Raw genomic sequence first — 16,958 nt, forward strand, 5'->3', positions numbered from 1 at the left:
CTTATAAATACGTTTAGTATAGCATACGTACCTCTTTTCAGATCAGCAGCAATTTCAAACTGAAGTCTTAAAGGAAATGCCAGTTTAACCACGTTTCTTTAAAGGGCAATGCAATTTCACGTACTTAATCTTGTTATTTAAACACGCTGAGCTTGTATTGCCCCTTTAAACAACGTGGTTAAACTGGGAGGCTGAGACTGGCGGATCGCTTGAGTTCAGGGGTTCGGGGCTGCAGTGAGCTGTGACGAGCGGATGTCCACACTAAGATCGGTGTCGATATGGTGCTCCTGGGGGAGCCCGAGATCACCAGGTCGTCTGAGGAGGGGTGCACCGGCCCAGGTCGGAAACGGAGCAGGTCAAAGCCCCCGTATCGATCAGTAGTTGGATAGCACCTGTGAATAGACTATGGTTCGGCCTGAGCAATACAGCGAGACTCAGTCTTTTACCAACGAAATTGCTCCCATTATGCATTAAGAAATGAACCTGCAACCATGGCACAATTCTGAATTTGATGTGAATTGCACGTTCCTTGTCTTCTTGAAAAAAAATTAAATACATTTTCATAATGGCGTGCCTCGTATATTAATGTTAATATTCAATAATATTGGCTCAGGCAGTACAAATCGAAGTAGAAATTGTTTCCATTGCGCATTAGAAACGTATCTGCAAACATGGCACATTTGGGGAATTGTATGTGTTTTGCGCATTCCTTGTCTTCTTGTTGATTTTTGCAATACATTTTCATAATGGTGTGCCTCGTATATTAATGTTTACATTCAATAATATTGGCTCAAGTATTAGATAGAACCACCACGGACGAAAAGGAAACCGCCTGCATTGAATTCGAAAATGTTGTTGGATATTTGTATTTTAACTAGAACAATGACTCATTTTCAAGCACATTCGGTAATCTGGCATGCTGACATAATCCAATGCCAAAGCCAAACGCAAGGCACAGCCCCTCTGCTTTCGCCGGGTGCAGTAGCGTGCACCTGTAGTCCAAGCATCTGGGAGGCTGAGACTGGTGGATCGCTTGAGTTCAGGGGTTCGGGGCTACAGTGAGCTGTGACGAGCGGATGTCCACATTAAGATCGGTGTCGATATGGTGCTCCTGGGGGAGCCCGAGATCACCAGGTCGTCTGAGGAGGGGTGCACCGGCCCAGGTCGGAAGCGGAGCAGGTCAAAGCCCCCGTATCGATCAGTAGTTGGATAGCACCTGTGAATAGACGCTATGATTCGGCCTGAGCAATACAGCGAGACTCAGTCTTTTACCAACGAAATTGCTCCCATTACGCATTAAGAAATTAACCTGCAACCATGGCACAATTCTGAATTTGATGTGAATTGCACGTTCCTTGTCTTCTTGATGATTTTTTAAATACATTTTCATAATGGCGTGCCTCGTATATTAATGTTAACATTCAATAATATTGGCTCAGGCAGTTCAAATCGAAGTAGAAATTGTTTCCATTGCGTATTAGAAACGTATCAGCAAACATGGCACATTTGGGGAATTGTATGTGTTTTGCGCATTCCTTGTCTTCTTGTTGATTTTTGCAATACATTTTCATAATGGTGTGCCTCGTATATTAATGTTTACATTCAATAATATTGGCTCAAGTATTAGATAGAACCACCATGGACGAAAAGGAAACCGCCTGCATTGAATTCAAAATGTTGTTGGATATTTGTATTTTAACTAGAACAATGACTCATTTTCAAGCACATTCGGTAATCTGGCATGCTGACATAATCCAATGCCACAGCCCCTCTGCTTTCGCCGGGTGCAGTAGCGTGCACCTGTATTCCAAGCATCTGGGAGGCTGAGACTGGCGGATCGCTTGAGTTCAGGGGTTCGGGGCTGCAGTGAGCTGTGAGGAGCCGATGTCCACATTAAGATCGGTGTCGATATGGTGCTCCTGGGGGAGCCCGAGATCACCAGGTCGTCTGAGGAGGGGTGCACCGGCCCAGGTCGGAAACGGAGCAGGTCAAAGCCCCCGTATCGATCAGTAGTTGGATAGCACCTGTGAATAGACGCTATGGTTCGGCCTGAGCAATACAGCGAGACTCAGTCTTTTACCAACGAAATTGCTCCCATTATGCATTAAGAAATGAACCTGCAACCATGGCACAATTCTGAATTTGATGTGAATTGCACGTTCCTTGTCTTCTTGAAAAAAAATGTAAATACATTTTCATAATGGCGTGCCTCGTATATTAATGTTAACATTCAATAATATTGGCTCAGGCAGTACAAATCGAAGTAGAAATTGTTTCCATTGCGCATTAGAAACGTATCTGCAAACATGGCACATTTGGGGAATTGTATGTGTTTTGCGCATTCCTTGTCTTCTTGTTGATTTTTGCAATACATTTTCATAATGGTGTGCCTCGTATATTAATGTTTACATTCAATAATATTGGCTCAAGTATTAGATAGAACCACCACGGACGAAAAGGAAACCGCCTGCATTGAATTCGAAAATGTTGTGGATATTTGTATTTGTATTTTAATTAACTAGAACAATGACTCATTTTCAAGCACATTCGGTAATCTGGCATGCTGACATAATCCAATGCCAAAGCCAGACGCAAGGCACAGCCCCTCTGCTTTCGCCGGGTGCAGTAGCGTGCACCTGTAGTCCAAGTGTAGCGAGACGCATGGGCTGAGCCCTTCTTAATGACAATGACCGTGACCACCAATGGCGTGCCTCACCGTACTATTTATTTTGAGGTAGCATTTTGTCGGGAAGCGCCGGAATTGCTCTGCTGGTTACTTCCTGCTAAGCTCCTCCAGTCAACTGGTCGCCGGTAGGTACGCTCTGACCGTGGCTGATTGTTGCGTTGTTTGTCGTTACTCTTTTTATTTACAAACTGGTCTTTTTGCAGCGCTTCCACCTGTTGCTCAGCGGTGCTCTGCCCTGCCTAGTGGTGTTTGGGCGTTTGGGATTGTGGAAACCTCTCGACGTAAACAACCTTTCAGTGAAGCTCTGTGAGCTCACTGGTGTCAGTGGGGAACTTCCTGGTATGTATCTCTCTTACAAGGGTCTCTATTTTTGCGTTTATTATTATGCTGAGTGCTAACGGGGTATCTTGTACTGTGGGTTGTGTCCGTGTCCTCTGCTGTTTTTGCCAGACGTGATTTCACCGTACCGCTGCCTCTGCTGTCTCCGGTTAACCTCTTACTGGGAAAATCGCGGCGAAGACGCTACCAACTGCAGCTCTTAATTGCTTGTTTTCCGTTGTCTTGTCCTCGTGTGTTGTGATCCGTCTGTGTGGTAGTGAGTGTATGCTGGTGTGTGGACTGGTATGACGTGAGTAGTGTGTGCTCTAGAGAAGACTTGGGGATTTTGTTTATGGTTTGCTTTTGTCCTGTTTAAGTATTTCTGTTGCCCACTGGAAGGAGGCATTTTCAAGCTGTGGATAGCCAGTAGGCTATCACACCTGTCAGGGGCGATTTTAGGATCTGGTCTTTAGGGGGGCCCAGCCCCCAGTGCTCACAGAGGCACATTATTTCTCGCTATATGAGGTGAACTAGTTAATTTATACATTTTCGAGCTGCAGTATTAGATTTGCTTTGAGTAGTGTTTCCCCCTGCAACAGTCAATTTTAAACTCTTCATTTCAAAAGACTGGCTTGAGATGGGTAACAGAGAGACTGAGACAAATATACCTGACAAAGGCGGAATAAAGATCTGTCCACTCACATCCCATTCACTTCACACAAAAACATACAGTAATAAGAACTAAGTGACTAGTATCTAAGCAACCTACTTCGGAAGAACCATCGGTCAGATTTTCCCAATGTGTCATTAACATCTCAAAATGTCCGGTTTAACGTCGGGGAATTGCACTCGGCCGCACTCTTGACCAATGTTCCCTCTAATTTTTTTCAGCACTGAGCAAATATTTTTTATTCTGAGCGCACATTTCAGCACTGTGAGCAATTCGTAAACCACGCGACCTTACGAAAATGACCACGAGCCTGCGTTTGCCATAGGTTTCCAAAAAAGATGACAGCAAATACATCAATATGTCTACAAGGTTGATATTTATAATGGCTGGACTTTGGAACATTTTAATGATGGTGTTTTACCAGTCAGTTTAGTTGAACTTAAAGGATCTTTGGTTGAAATGAAATAAGGTTTAGGGAGGTTATGACTGGTTCACTGGTTATGAATGATAATGATGTATATATATATATATATATATACACACAAAATAAAAGTATCCAAGGTGTTTAGTCATTTCTCAGCAGGTACAACATTTAAGTAGAACTTCATTGAAAGAAAAATGCTAATGCAGTGCTTTACAATAAATATAGTAATTATGGTGTACTTTTTCCTAAAGAGTGGTTTGCAACAAACTAAGCTACAAAACATGTCATTTGAATTACATTGCGGGAGCTAGGCCTATCTGGCTGTTTGGCTCATCTTGTCTGCAGGCCTATGGAAGACACACCTTTCTGACTAAACATATGTCAAAATGTTGTTGCAGTTATCAAGATCACTTTGAATAGGGCCTAATAGGTCTAATTGAAAATATTGGACATTTCTACCTCAAATCTTCTCGCCTCACGAGTTTGTCTTAGTGGCATTCATTAGACTTAAACCGCGTTCACAGTCGGCGCTAGATGCTTGGAATGTGCCACAAATGTCGAAGTTGTAGGCCTACCAGATCTGGAAAATGCTCACTTTTCAGCGACCACCTCAATAACCATGAACTTGAATTCGACAAATGCGTCCCGGGACCGCATATTATGCTTCCTCCAGAAGCGCTTCGAACCCTTTCGCCAGATTGGTCACGTCATTCAGCCCATGATCAAATGTAGCCTACTAACTGCACGATCCAACGTGTCCGGCTCAAAGGCAGCCCACTCAGCTCAGGGAAGCGGGCATCCAAGTGCTCACAAACTTTAAGGACAAACAGAATAATGTCACTTTTGTTCACTGCACGTTTTCCCACTAGCGAACTCTTTTCGCGTTTACCTCCGAGCATATCTAAATATGTCTGAAAGTTTTATCCTACCTTAGTCAGTTTGGACTATTTCATGTAGTCGCTCATGTTTTAAACGTTAGGCAGACCTTTTTCTGGGGCACCTGCTTTGCCTTTCTTTTCGCCGTGGTAGCCTATAACTGCTGGAGCAGAGACCGGCAAGAGAGCTAAAGGAAATGTTGTATGAAAACATTCTAACGCACATCCGGCTTGGTTGTCAGACATGTCAGTATTTGAAATGTTTATTACCTAGCCTACATCCCCTTTGATGCTCAGATTTTTAAACCCTAAAAAAAAAATCGTTTATGCGGTGTGAAAAATGTGCGCAGTTTGAAAAATGTATTGCGCGGGCTCTTCGACTGGCCTGCGCGTCGAATGTAGTTGATGGACGAGTCATAAGCCTCGTTTGAAGCAGCGTTGCCAGACATACAAGGTTGCCAGATTGGCCAGTGCAACCAAAGTATTGCGCGATGGCAGAGCAAGATTTTCGCATAATATAATATTTTTAAAATGTGCTGAGCCAGGTGGGGCCAAGCTATCTCACGGTGGGGCCATGGCCCCACTAAAAATAGCCTAAACTCGCCCCTGACACCTGTACTCTTTCGGGCTTGGTGTTTTTCATTTCTTGATTTAGTTCTTGGTTTGCTTTAGTTTTGCTCAGTTTGTTACCTACTGGAAGGAGGCCTTTTTCATAGCTGTGGATAGCCAGTAAACTATCACACATGTAATCTGTTGGCCTAATTTACTATTTTCTGTTCTGTTTCAATCATCTACGGGTGACGTAGTTTCTTTTCTTTTCATTTGTTTATTTCTTTTTTTATAGTCCAGCCGGTCGTTGGTCTGGTTATTTTGGTTAGATCCTGGTGGGAGGCCTTTTCTAATTGCTGCGGATCACCAGTGATCGCGTGGCTGCTTGACCACCGTGGAGAGTTTAATTTTCATTTATTTCTTTTGTCTTACGTTGTGCTGTCTATTTGTAGTGTTTGTTTGGTGCTACATTTCCCTGACCTCCTTGTCCTCTCCTTTCATTTTCAGGTGCTGAAGGTCCAAGGCAGGGGGACGAGCGTATTATTTAGGCGGTGGTACCCCCCCTCCCCGTGTGTGTGTGGTTCACGTGTGCCTCAAGGACTGCTCTTTTGTCTTCATTTTTGCCACTTTTGATTTTGTGTTGCTGTGAGTATCTGCGAGCACGAGTGACTGTGTGGTGTTTTGGGGTTCCCCTCCGTCTCCTGTTATCTCGCCCTCTGCTGGAAAGCCTCAGCCCTGCTCCTCCTTATCTCCCCCTAATCATACCTTGATGTAGAGTGTTTGAAACTTGTCTTGTGTCTTTGTGGAGTGTATTTTTATAATAATAAAAACAACTTATTCTTGGAACCTCGTCTCTGGTGCCCTAAGTCAACGAACTTGTGTGCTATCCCCTCACTTGTGAGTGTCCATTGGTTAAATATTTCCCTGGGTGCAACTCCCAGGGTGGCGTAGTCTGCTACCCCCTACCGTTACTGCCACACAAGCATCTGGGAGGCTGAGACTGGCGGATCGCTTGAGTTCAGGGGTTCGGGGCTGCAGTGAGCTGTGACGAGCGGATGTCCACACTAAGATCGGTGTCGATATGGTGCTCCAAACGCAAGGCACAGCCCCTCTGCTTTCGCCGGGTGCAGTAGCGTGCACCTGTATTCCAAGCATCTGGGAGGCTGAGACTGGCGGATCGCTTGAGTTCAGGGGTTCGGGGCTGCAGTGAGCTGTGACGACCGGATGTCCACACTAAGGGCCTGATTTACTAATATGCGAGCGCTTCTTAATCTGCGTTCGCAAATTAACGCACGGTGTTTTTGCGCATTTTACTTGGTATTTATCAAACCAGATCGCGATGGGCAATCTGTGTTTACTCCGCCCTATATAGGGCCTGATTTACTAACATTGCGACCGCTGCTTAAACTGCGTTCGCACATTAACGCACGGTGTTTTTCCGCATTTTCCGTGGTATTTATTTAGGAAGAGAAAATTAAGCTTCAGCAAGTGGAGATAGATATATTGGTTCACGTTCGCTCAATCACTGAACCTGATTCAATGTGTGCGCTGCTATAATGTTGTTCTGCCCGCCATCACCTACAGCAAGATGTTTAAAAGAACACGATTATAAAGAATATGCTATTGGTGGCATTAATGCATAAACTGTCTATTATAACAATATAGATGTGTACATGGCGAGATTAATAATTTCTACAAGGGACATGGGTTCACTACAATATATATGGACGTGGGTGCAATCAATGGTTCATATTACGTTCGGAAAGTTTGCGATTTCAAAAAAAGTCCTGTTTGAGGTCTATAATTTCAGCTGTGGCAGTGGGGAAATGTATTGACCAGTGCGCCATAGCAATGCTTCGAGTACCTGTGTGAATATTTGTGAAGGCTGAGATATATCAACTGCTGATACTATAACTGTTTGAAATGATCCGGTGCCAATATTTGCAATGTTTACCAACTGATTGAATGGAATGTGATCTCCGGTTGGAGGGTTAGATGTCATCTCTGATCTGGTTCAGTAATTGAAGTATTGCGTGGCTGGTTAACCGTCTAATGATTTGTGGTTAATTTAACTGAAAATGTGTTATGCGAGTTGAAAAAATTATTTCTGTGCGCTGTCTCTGTCTTCTTTCTTCGCCTTTCTCTTATCACTGCTGCCATATCAACGTTTTCAGACTCAATGAAATTGCGCTTCCTGGTTAAGACGTGCTTTTATGAGGCGGAGAATTATCCTGCAAATTGGAGACGTGCGCTCCACAGGCAGTTTAGTAAATACCACGCATGACATAATTAGGCGCACTTACCTTGTCTCCACCCATGTAAATTGCGCCTCACGCCTACGTTACCACCCACCTCCAAGTTACCTCCCCTGTTCACACCCACAGGCGTTAATATGCGCTGCGGCCCATTAGTACATACCGTTTTATGTTTACGACCGCTATTTTACGCCAGAAATGGGCGCAATCCTGTTAGTAAATCAGGCCCTAAGATCGGTGTCGATATGGTGCTCCTGGGGGAGCCCGAGATCACCAGGTCGTCTGAGGAGGGGTGCACCGGCCCAGGTCGGAAACGGAGCAGGTCAAAGCCCCCGTATCGATCAGTAGTTGGATAGCACCTGTGAATAGACGCTATGGTTCGGCCTGAGCAATACAGCGAGACTCAGGGCCTGATTTACTAAGATTGCGACCGCAGCTTAATCTGCGGTCGCACATTAACGTACAGTGTTTTTGCACATTTTCCGTGGTATTTATCAAACCAGATCCGCGCTGGGCACTCTGTGCTTACTCCGCCCTTTAAAGAGCCTGATTTACTAACAGTGATTTGCGACCGCAGCTTAATCTGCGCCTTTGCCAGGCGCACATTAACGCACTGTGTTTCCCCGCATTTTCCGTGATATTTATCAAGCCAGATCCGCGCTGGGCAATCATTATTTAGCGCACCGTTAAACGACTGGAGAAATTGCCTGCAAGTTACTGCCACCATGGAGATTCGAGGAAGAAAAAACTAAGGTTCAGCGAAGAGGAGATAGATATATTGGTTCACGTTCGCTCAATCACTGAACCTGATTCAATGGGTTATATTGTTGTTTTGCCCGCCATCACCTACAGCGAGATGTTTAAAAGAACACGATTATAAATAATATGCTATTGGTGGCATTAATAATTAACAAATACATTTACCAAGTAGCCAGGCCTCTCCAAAATCACCGTTGCTCAATCATGGATAGATGGCACTATTCTGTAAAAACTGTCATGGACAGACCCCTACCACGTAAGTAATGGTCATGTTGGCATCACATATGACCTGGACATTCATTGAACATGTGTGCTTTCTGTTTCGGTATACTTGTTCGTGGATTGATGGTGGGACTGTTTGCATGTGGGTGCGATCAATGGCTCCAATTACGTTCGGAAAGTTTAATTTCAGCTATCGTATTGGGGAAATGTATATTGACCAGTGCGCCGTAGCAATGCGTCGAGCACCTGGGTGAATATTTGGCTGAGTGAAGGCTGAGATATACCAACTGCAGATGCTATAACTGTTTGAAATTATCCGGAGGCCAATATTTGCAAATGTTGCCAGGAGTATAACAACTGATGTAATGGAATGTGATCGCCGGGTGGAGGGTTCGATGTCGTCTCTGATCTGGTCCAGTAATTGAAGTATTGCGTGGCAGGTTAACCTGTACCGTCTAATGATTTGTGGTTCGCTTAACTGAAAATGTGTTATACGAGTTGAAAAAATTATATCTGTGCGCTGTCTCTGTCTTCTTTCTTCGCCTTGCTCTTATAACTGCTGCCATATCAACGTTTTCAGACTCAATGGAAATGCGCTTCCTGGTTAAGACGTGCTTTTATGAGGCGGAGAATTAGCCCGCAAATCAGAGACATGCGCTCGCCAGGCAGTTTTAGTAAATACCACGCAATACATCATTAGGCGCACTCCTCCCATTAAATTGCGCTTCACGCCCAAGTAACCACCCACGTTTCCGTGCCATCCCACCTGTTTGCAGGTACACACCCATAAAGCGTTAATATGCGCCTCTACTCAAATGCGCCCCCTTAGTAAATACCGTTTTATGTTTACGACCGCTATTTTACACCTGAAATGGGCGCAATCCTGTTAGTAAATCAGGCCCTCAGTCTTTTACCAACGAAATTGCTTCCATTACGCATTAAGAAATGAACCTGCAACTATGGCACAATTCTGAATTTGATGTGAATTGCATGTTCCTTGTCTTCTTGATGATTTTTGCAATACATTTTCATAATGGCGTGCCTCGTATATTAATGTTAACATTCAATAATATTGGCTCAGGGAGTACAAATAGAAGTAGAAATTGTTTCCATTGCGCATTAAGAAATGTATCTGCAAACATAGCACATTTGGGGAATTTTTGCAATACATTTTCATTATGGTGTGCCTCGTATTTTAATGTGTACATTCAAAAATATTGGCTCAAGTAGTAGATGTAACATCACGGATGAAAAGGAAATAGGCTTGCATTGAAATGTTGTTGAATATTTGTATTTTAACATTTTCATTTTCAAGCACATTCGGTAATCCAACACAAAGCACAGCCCTCTGCTTTCGCCGGGAGCAGCGGGGTGACCAAGCATCTAGGAAACTGAGACTGGTGGATCGATTGAGTTCAGGGGATCGGGGCTGATCTTTTACAGATGACCTATAGAGTTCATCCTGACTAATTGCATCACAGTGTGGTATGGGAGCTGCCCAGCCAAGGACCGTGTGATCAGGTCTGCGGAGTTCATTATTGGCAGGGAGCTCCCAGCCCTGCAGGACATCTTTCACACACGATGCCTTGCAGGATCCTTAAAGACTGCTTCCATCCATCCTTTAATTTTTTTTCCTTGTTGCCTTCTGGCAGGCGCTACCGAAGTATTCGGTCTCCCACCCGTAGATTGGAGTGCAGTTTCTTTCCAAGGGCTATCAGGCTTTTAAATGGACAATGATACAGTCACTGCACTCTACATGTTACAGTTTCATCTACTGGTTGCACTACCAGTAATATTGCACTACCTGATACCAGGCACACTTGATTTGTCTTTAGGTTTAAGTATAGGTTTATTAGGTTACTATATGTGTACTATATGTTTAGCAGATTGAATTGTATATTTATTTTGTATATTTAATAGATGTATTATATATGTCATTTATGTTCAGAGTACTTATACAGTATGTTATGTTATTACCTCCGCCAAGGATGTTTGTTTGTTTGTTAGCAGGATTACGCAGAAATGCATGGACCGATTTCCCTCAAACTTTGTGGGGAGATTGGTTAATATAATGGCACTAATTGATTACATTTTCAGATGTCAAGGTCAAAGGTCAAGGTCACAAGGCAGAGGTTTGCATTCTCTGAATGCTCCCATTCTTGTGTTATGTTATGCTATGGTAGGTTGTTGTGCGGGGTCTTGTCTTAAGAATTTCAGTGCCCAGTCTGACTCAGTGTTGTCTGTGCATCTGACAAATAAAATACTTGAACTTGAACTGAAGTGAGATATGACGAGCGGGTGTCTTTGTGCAAGTCGAACGCTACCAAAGAGGTCTGTTAGATCAGTTTGACACATCATTCCTCCTTCAAATGCTTGCATGAAATCGGTTGAGCATTTTTGAGTATATAGATCACATAGAATAAAAGATCACAAAGTGAAATAACTGCCACTACCTTAAAAAGTTACTATTTTAAAGATTATCAAGTCAGACACGGCAGAAGTAGATATGTATATTAAACCAGGAGTTTATTTACAAATTATAACATTGAGAATCGTTGGATTCAACCCTCCATTCAAAAAAATACCAGAATCAGAATATTCACAGTCTACAGCAAACGATGGCAAGTTATTCTGCTACTAAGAGGCAGACAAATGTTATTTGAATGTGAGGTTTCAGACATTATTTCATAAAATAATCAATATAAAAGCTTTACTAAAAAACTTGTTAATAGTCCTGTCAGAATTAGAAACAAGTGAAGAAATGTGCAGTTTTTTTCTGTTACTGAATAGGTAGGTGTGTGTGTGTTTGTTTGTATGTGGCCTTACATTCGGTGTCTGAACAAAAAGGGATTTGTTATATGTGTGAACGTGCATGTGTGTGATTTTGAGTATGCTTGTGGTAGTGTGCCACGTTTCGCATGGTGACAAAGGTGAAGTATGTTCCGGCTGCGTACAGCAGCGCAGTGATGAGTGCGAACAGGGCCACCGCAGCATCACCCCCACCCACGTCGCAATTCATCCAGGTCAAGCCGCGGCCAGCATAGAGCCGCTCACGTTTCTGACACACATCGGTTGCATTAATAGTAATCACAAAGTGCAGGTAAAGCCCCACGGCAACCACGTAGGCCACACCCCCTATGAGCTGGAAGAGAAACTGGCCAACCAGCAGCTTCTTTGAAAGCAAGTGGGCCGGCTTTGTCCCAGAGACCACAAAAAGCAGGGAGATGACGCCCATGGTGAGACTGTAGGCAACGCCCCCGTAGACCCCAGGCGCGCGTAATTGGCTGTGCTGCATATCTAGTTCGCGGACCTGCTGAAGCTCGGTCCCCTGGAAGGGCATCTGGGAGTTGATGCTGAAGCCTCCAGACAGGCCCGCTGATGACATCCCAGCCATAGAGAGGTATGCTGCCACAATACACACCAGGACCAGTGCGTTAGTCAGGACGGCACAGATCATCACAATTCCTGCAAGACATGAGCATGCTTCTGCATTCAATTCAAGACCATAAAACATAAATGTTTCACTTGAAAAATTAGGAACAATACGTTTGCGCACACACACAAGTTGTGGTGTTTTCAATTGGTTGTAACTTAATCTTTAACCAGTACAATCCAAGGTTGTGTTTAAATTCATATCCACTATAAAAAATACTTGACCCAAGCTGCAATATGATCTCTTGGCACTGCCTTGCCTTGCTACCAGGGCCAAGATGTAATGGTCCCTGCCCTAATCTATGGTTCTGGGTACTGTTCGGCGACACTCGCTAAGCGGTTTAGCGAGCTAAATTCCAGGCTAAAAAAAGACAACACCGCTTTAGCAGATTCGGCGTGGCAACTTTTGCTCAATTTCCATGGTAATTAATCGCTTAGCCCTAGCCTGCTCCAGGGCAGGCTAAGCAAAGTTTAGCTGGCTAAACTTGCCAAACCCACGCCAAAAGGAGGGATCCCATTGACAAGGAGTCATAGTTTGATTAGCGTAGGAAGAGTTCTTTGCGTTCGCCAAGAAGATCCATTTTTCCATCATGATGAGTTCTTGTATGAGCGCTACCGATCCACCCGACAAGGAATAATTAATTTAGAAGACCTTCTCGAGTCATTTATTGCATACACCACCGTCAAACATTGAATGTCAATCATCACTTTCTTGTGAGTGGTAGCCTTCATTTTTGTAATGTCGGCGATGCGGAGAACAAAGCACTCATAATTATATGACAGTGGTAGCCTATAGTACAGTTGAGACATTGGTACAGTTGATGAACCCGAAATAACTTTCATGTGCAGCCTGAGACGTGATTTTTAGTTTGCACATGAATACTAACGTTTTCTTTGATCCCAGGAAATTTGAGCACATAACCCAAATAGATATTGGCTAAAGTTGTTTTACCTACTTTAACTTACATCATTGCAAATGTTTAGTGTCTAGTGTTTGTGCGGTAGTGAATGGTGGATGGTGGAGGTGGATGGTAAGGTGGATGCATGATAAGAAGAGAGAAATAGACACAATTTCTTTTCATTGCTTAAATGTATTGAATTTCTTATTAATACATTTAGTCATTTAGCAGACGGTTTTATTCAAAGCGATTTAAAACTACAATTCCTACGAGGGTGAGGGGAGTCGAACGGGTGATCTACGGCATGCAAGCCATACGCTAAACCCGCTGCACCACAGTACCTTTCTGTGTAGGGGAAAGATGTCATGTATTATGCATCTTATAGACAGTTTCTTATATTGCTATGGTAGCTGCGGGAGTGTTGAATTTTGACATGATGATGGTCTTGAATTCTTCATAACGCGTTCATGATCATATCCTGCCTTATCGGAGAAAAAAAATTGTCTTTTTCTTTGAGTTTAGACCATTGTACCTTTCAAAAAAAATCATGGTTTTGGGGATCGACCTTTCTTGCCTTTTGAAGCAAGACGTGCACGCGCAATTTAGCTGACGAGATAAATTAACTTGAGGTTAAAATAAATTAGCGCCCGTCGCCAGACCGGCTTGGCCTGTTCTCATTTAGCGAGCTAGTTAATCTCCAGTTGCGAGCTAAATTAATTATCTTAGCTTCAGTTGTACGCCGAACAGGGCCCTGGTTCGACCTCTTTCTAATGATTAACTAAAACCTGTATAGAGACAAAGCCAAGTGACAAAATGTGCCATACCTTCTCACATCTTAATCACTTTTATCACTTAACATCAGGGTTTACCCTATAGAATAGGGTCACATTGTTTATTTAATGTTGCTAGAAAATCTGACTGAAAGGTAAGTAGTAGACCATGTGGGAAACAGCAGAAAGGATTAATGAAACCCACTTCCTTATTCCTGTACCAACTCAAAGGAATGCTCCAAGTCTGACTTTAATAATGTAGTGACTACTATGTGCTTTTGGACACACACGCACACGCACAAGCACACACGCACACACGCACACACACACACTTCAAGGTAAAATGCTTTTACTTTTGGTAGTCTTCAGCATAATACTTAATCCATAATACATCAAATCCTGTGATGAGAAACAGTTTTCCTGGCCTGAGTGCCTGTCTATGTCTGTGTGATCTCAACCAAGGAGGACTAAAAGGCCTGTCTCGCTTGAGGAAAACATTGTAGCTCATACTGGCGACAACAATAGGCCAGCTTTGTGTCAGGGCATAACACTGTTTGTGCTCAGCTCAGAGAGCATTTGATAACATGCATTCATTACTGTGGCACTCCATTTGTGTGGCAAGCTTAACCGTGAAACCAGTTTGACAGGATGATTGACAGGGGTGCGCTCCGGTGTAGAATCATTGGATGTGGCCACATAATGAGGGAAACTTATTCTAGACACATACTGTCTTGTGAACTGACCAGATTTAGTATAAGGGGTAGAAATGCTCTCCCTCTCCTTCCTCCTCTCAAGGAGCTCTCTTGTTCTGTAGCCTCAGCTCAAACTGCCTGATTGTGGATCCATTCTTTTTGTAGGCTTATCATTTACACGCCTGCCTTTACATTAATGGGGGGTGTTCGATTCTCAACCAATCTGCATCTGCTACACTTTTGTTTTTGGTGTCATCACCTACATCAACACACCTAACTGACAGGCCAGGCAGGTGCCTCAGTTCCTCAGCTTCTAGTTACTTACTTAATGCACTTCGCCCTATGCCACTAAATGTGATAGGTTAAAAAAAAAACAGATGTCTTGTACCTCTTCTAGAACATATGTGGGTGCACTTAGACTCATGGTGCTCCTCTCGAGGTGCGGACCTCTGCCTTTGTTTTGGAGGTGGTGGCGAGCTGGAATAGTAGGGAGGCTGGGTAGATGAGCTGTGGGATGAAAGAGAAAGGAGGGTGGGGGCAAGAGAGAGGATGAGCAAGATAAATGTAGACAGACAGAAACGTATATTAGATATTGTGCTTTCAAGTGAAGGTACCTTAGTTGGAAAACTGAAACTTTATTTAGTGTGTTTTCATCTACACATAAAGGTTATTGTAACATATTGTTGCAACCCCCCACACAAACTCCTACAATGACAGAGCAGGACCTACACACCCACAGCTGAATTTTTCTGTATACAGCCGCGGAAAAAATTAAGAGACCACTTTAAAAAAATTATCAGTTTTTCCTTTTTTACAATTGATTGGTATGTGTTTGAGTAAAATGAACACTTTTGTTTCATTGTATAAACTACTGACAACATTTCTACTGAATTTCAAATAAAAATACTGTCATTTAGAGCATTATTTGCAGAAAAATGACAATTGGTCAAAATAACAAAAAAGATGCGGTGTTTCCAGATATTGATTTCTGATCTCTTCCTAAGTAAAAGCATTAGTATTGTGTAGTTTAAGAATATATATGAACTTGTTTTCTTTGCATTATTCGAGATCTGAAAACATTTAATTTATTTTGCTATTTTGACCAATTGTCATTTTTCTGCAAATAAATGCTCTAAATGACAATATTTTTATTTGAAATTTGGTAGAAATGTTGTCAGTAATTTATAGAATAAAACTAAAATGTTAACTTTACTTTAACTCAAACCGATAAATAGTAAAACCAGAGAAACTGATAATTTTGAAGTGGTCTTTTAATTTTTTCCGCGGCTGTATATTTGTAACACACCTGTCACTTGGCGGTGGTCTGTCTTCATAGTTGTCCCTCCTGGCCCGTCCTTCACGATTGTCTCGAGGTGCTCCCCCACCGCGCTCCCCGTTACGGTCCCTCTGTCCCCTGTGAGTCCTGGGTGGATGGCTCATATCTGTTCACCAGGAAAACACAAGTTTGCGTGCGCTCACGTGACAGAAACTACTTTTAGCTCTTATCATTAGAAGGTTTCAGTTTTATAATTGTTGTTAGTTCGGACCATTTGGTTGGGGAAATGTAAATTTGCAATCAAAAATGTACTTATATATGTTAACAAAACAACAAAAAGCAGAAAACGAAGCCTGCCAGAAGCTCGGACAACAAAACACGATGGAATGTCCGGTAAACCACTTGTTACATGGAACAATGTTTGCCAGTACTCTATGCTCAAGATATTATAGAAACAAGGGGTTATTTACTTAGCGATTGCTCTACACAGTTGTGTAAACGTTTCGGGACAAAGAAAAAAGAGGTACATGATCACTTACTCTTATCTCTGTTGACATTGGCTTCACAGTGTTGATCAGACGTTTCTTCGTGCTTTATTATTTCCGCATATTGACTGACTGTGGTCTCGCGATTACCTGCTCTGCGCCCCACCCTGGGAAGGAGGCGGGGTCCAGGTGCTTGGCTGGGGAGCCGCCGGCGCTTGTTTACGTAGTGAGTACTACGCTCGTTTCGGTAGAGAGCCTTCTTTGTCAAGAGCAGAAGATCCCTCTGTCCCGACCAGTGGGTAGTGCGAGGTGGGGGCGTGAATCGGGGGCTTTGTCTGTTGCTGCTGACTATGTGGGCGATGGAGGAGGACTTTTTGTGATTTCGGGATGCGTCTTCTGTGCAGGCCAGCAGGGCACCCATTCTGTGGCGCGAGGAATGTGACTGTGATCGAGAAATGAGGCGGTTTAAATGCGAGCTGGTTGGCACAGGTTCCAAACAACCCAGGGTGAATTGTAACCCTCAATATAACACACTGAAGCCCCTGTTGCTCTGTTGGCAACAGACTTAGAGTCAGGACCCTAGTCATTAGTACACTGCCATCACCACTGCCTCACTGATAATTACTCTCACGTGCCCAATGTCATA

At 43.3% G+C, this 16,958-nt stretch overlaps 1 protein-coding gene across 1 annotated transcript; it reads right to left on the minus strand.

Annotated features, from left to right (window-relative positions):
• Window positions 1–11,459: 11,459 nt before the first annotated feature.
• Window positions 11,460–16,463, minus strand: LOC308360614 (MARVEL domain-containing protein 3). The gene is made up of 4 exons (XM_080832637.1): window positions 16,367–16,463; window positions 15,858–15,993; window positions 14,940–15,058; window positions 11,460–12,223 (listed from the first exon to the last, which is right to left on the minus strand). Exons 2-4 carry the CDS (start codon window positions 15,989–15,991, stop codon window positions 11,613–11,615), a joined length of 864 nt encoding a protein of 287 aa, XP_080688763.1. The 5' UTR covers window positions 15,992–15,993; window positions 16,367–16,463; the 3' UTR covers window positions 11,460–11,612.
• Between the last annotated feature and the right edge of the window lie 495 nt (window positions 16,464–16,958).

This window comes from Sprattus sprattus, assembly GCF_963457725.1.
Source record: "Sprattus sprattus genome assembly, chromosome: 2".
Classification (NCBI taxonomy): Eukaryota; Metazoa; Chordata; class Actinopteri; order Clupeiformes; family Clupeidae; genus Sprattus; species Sprattus sprattus.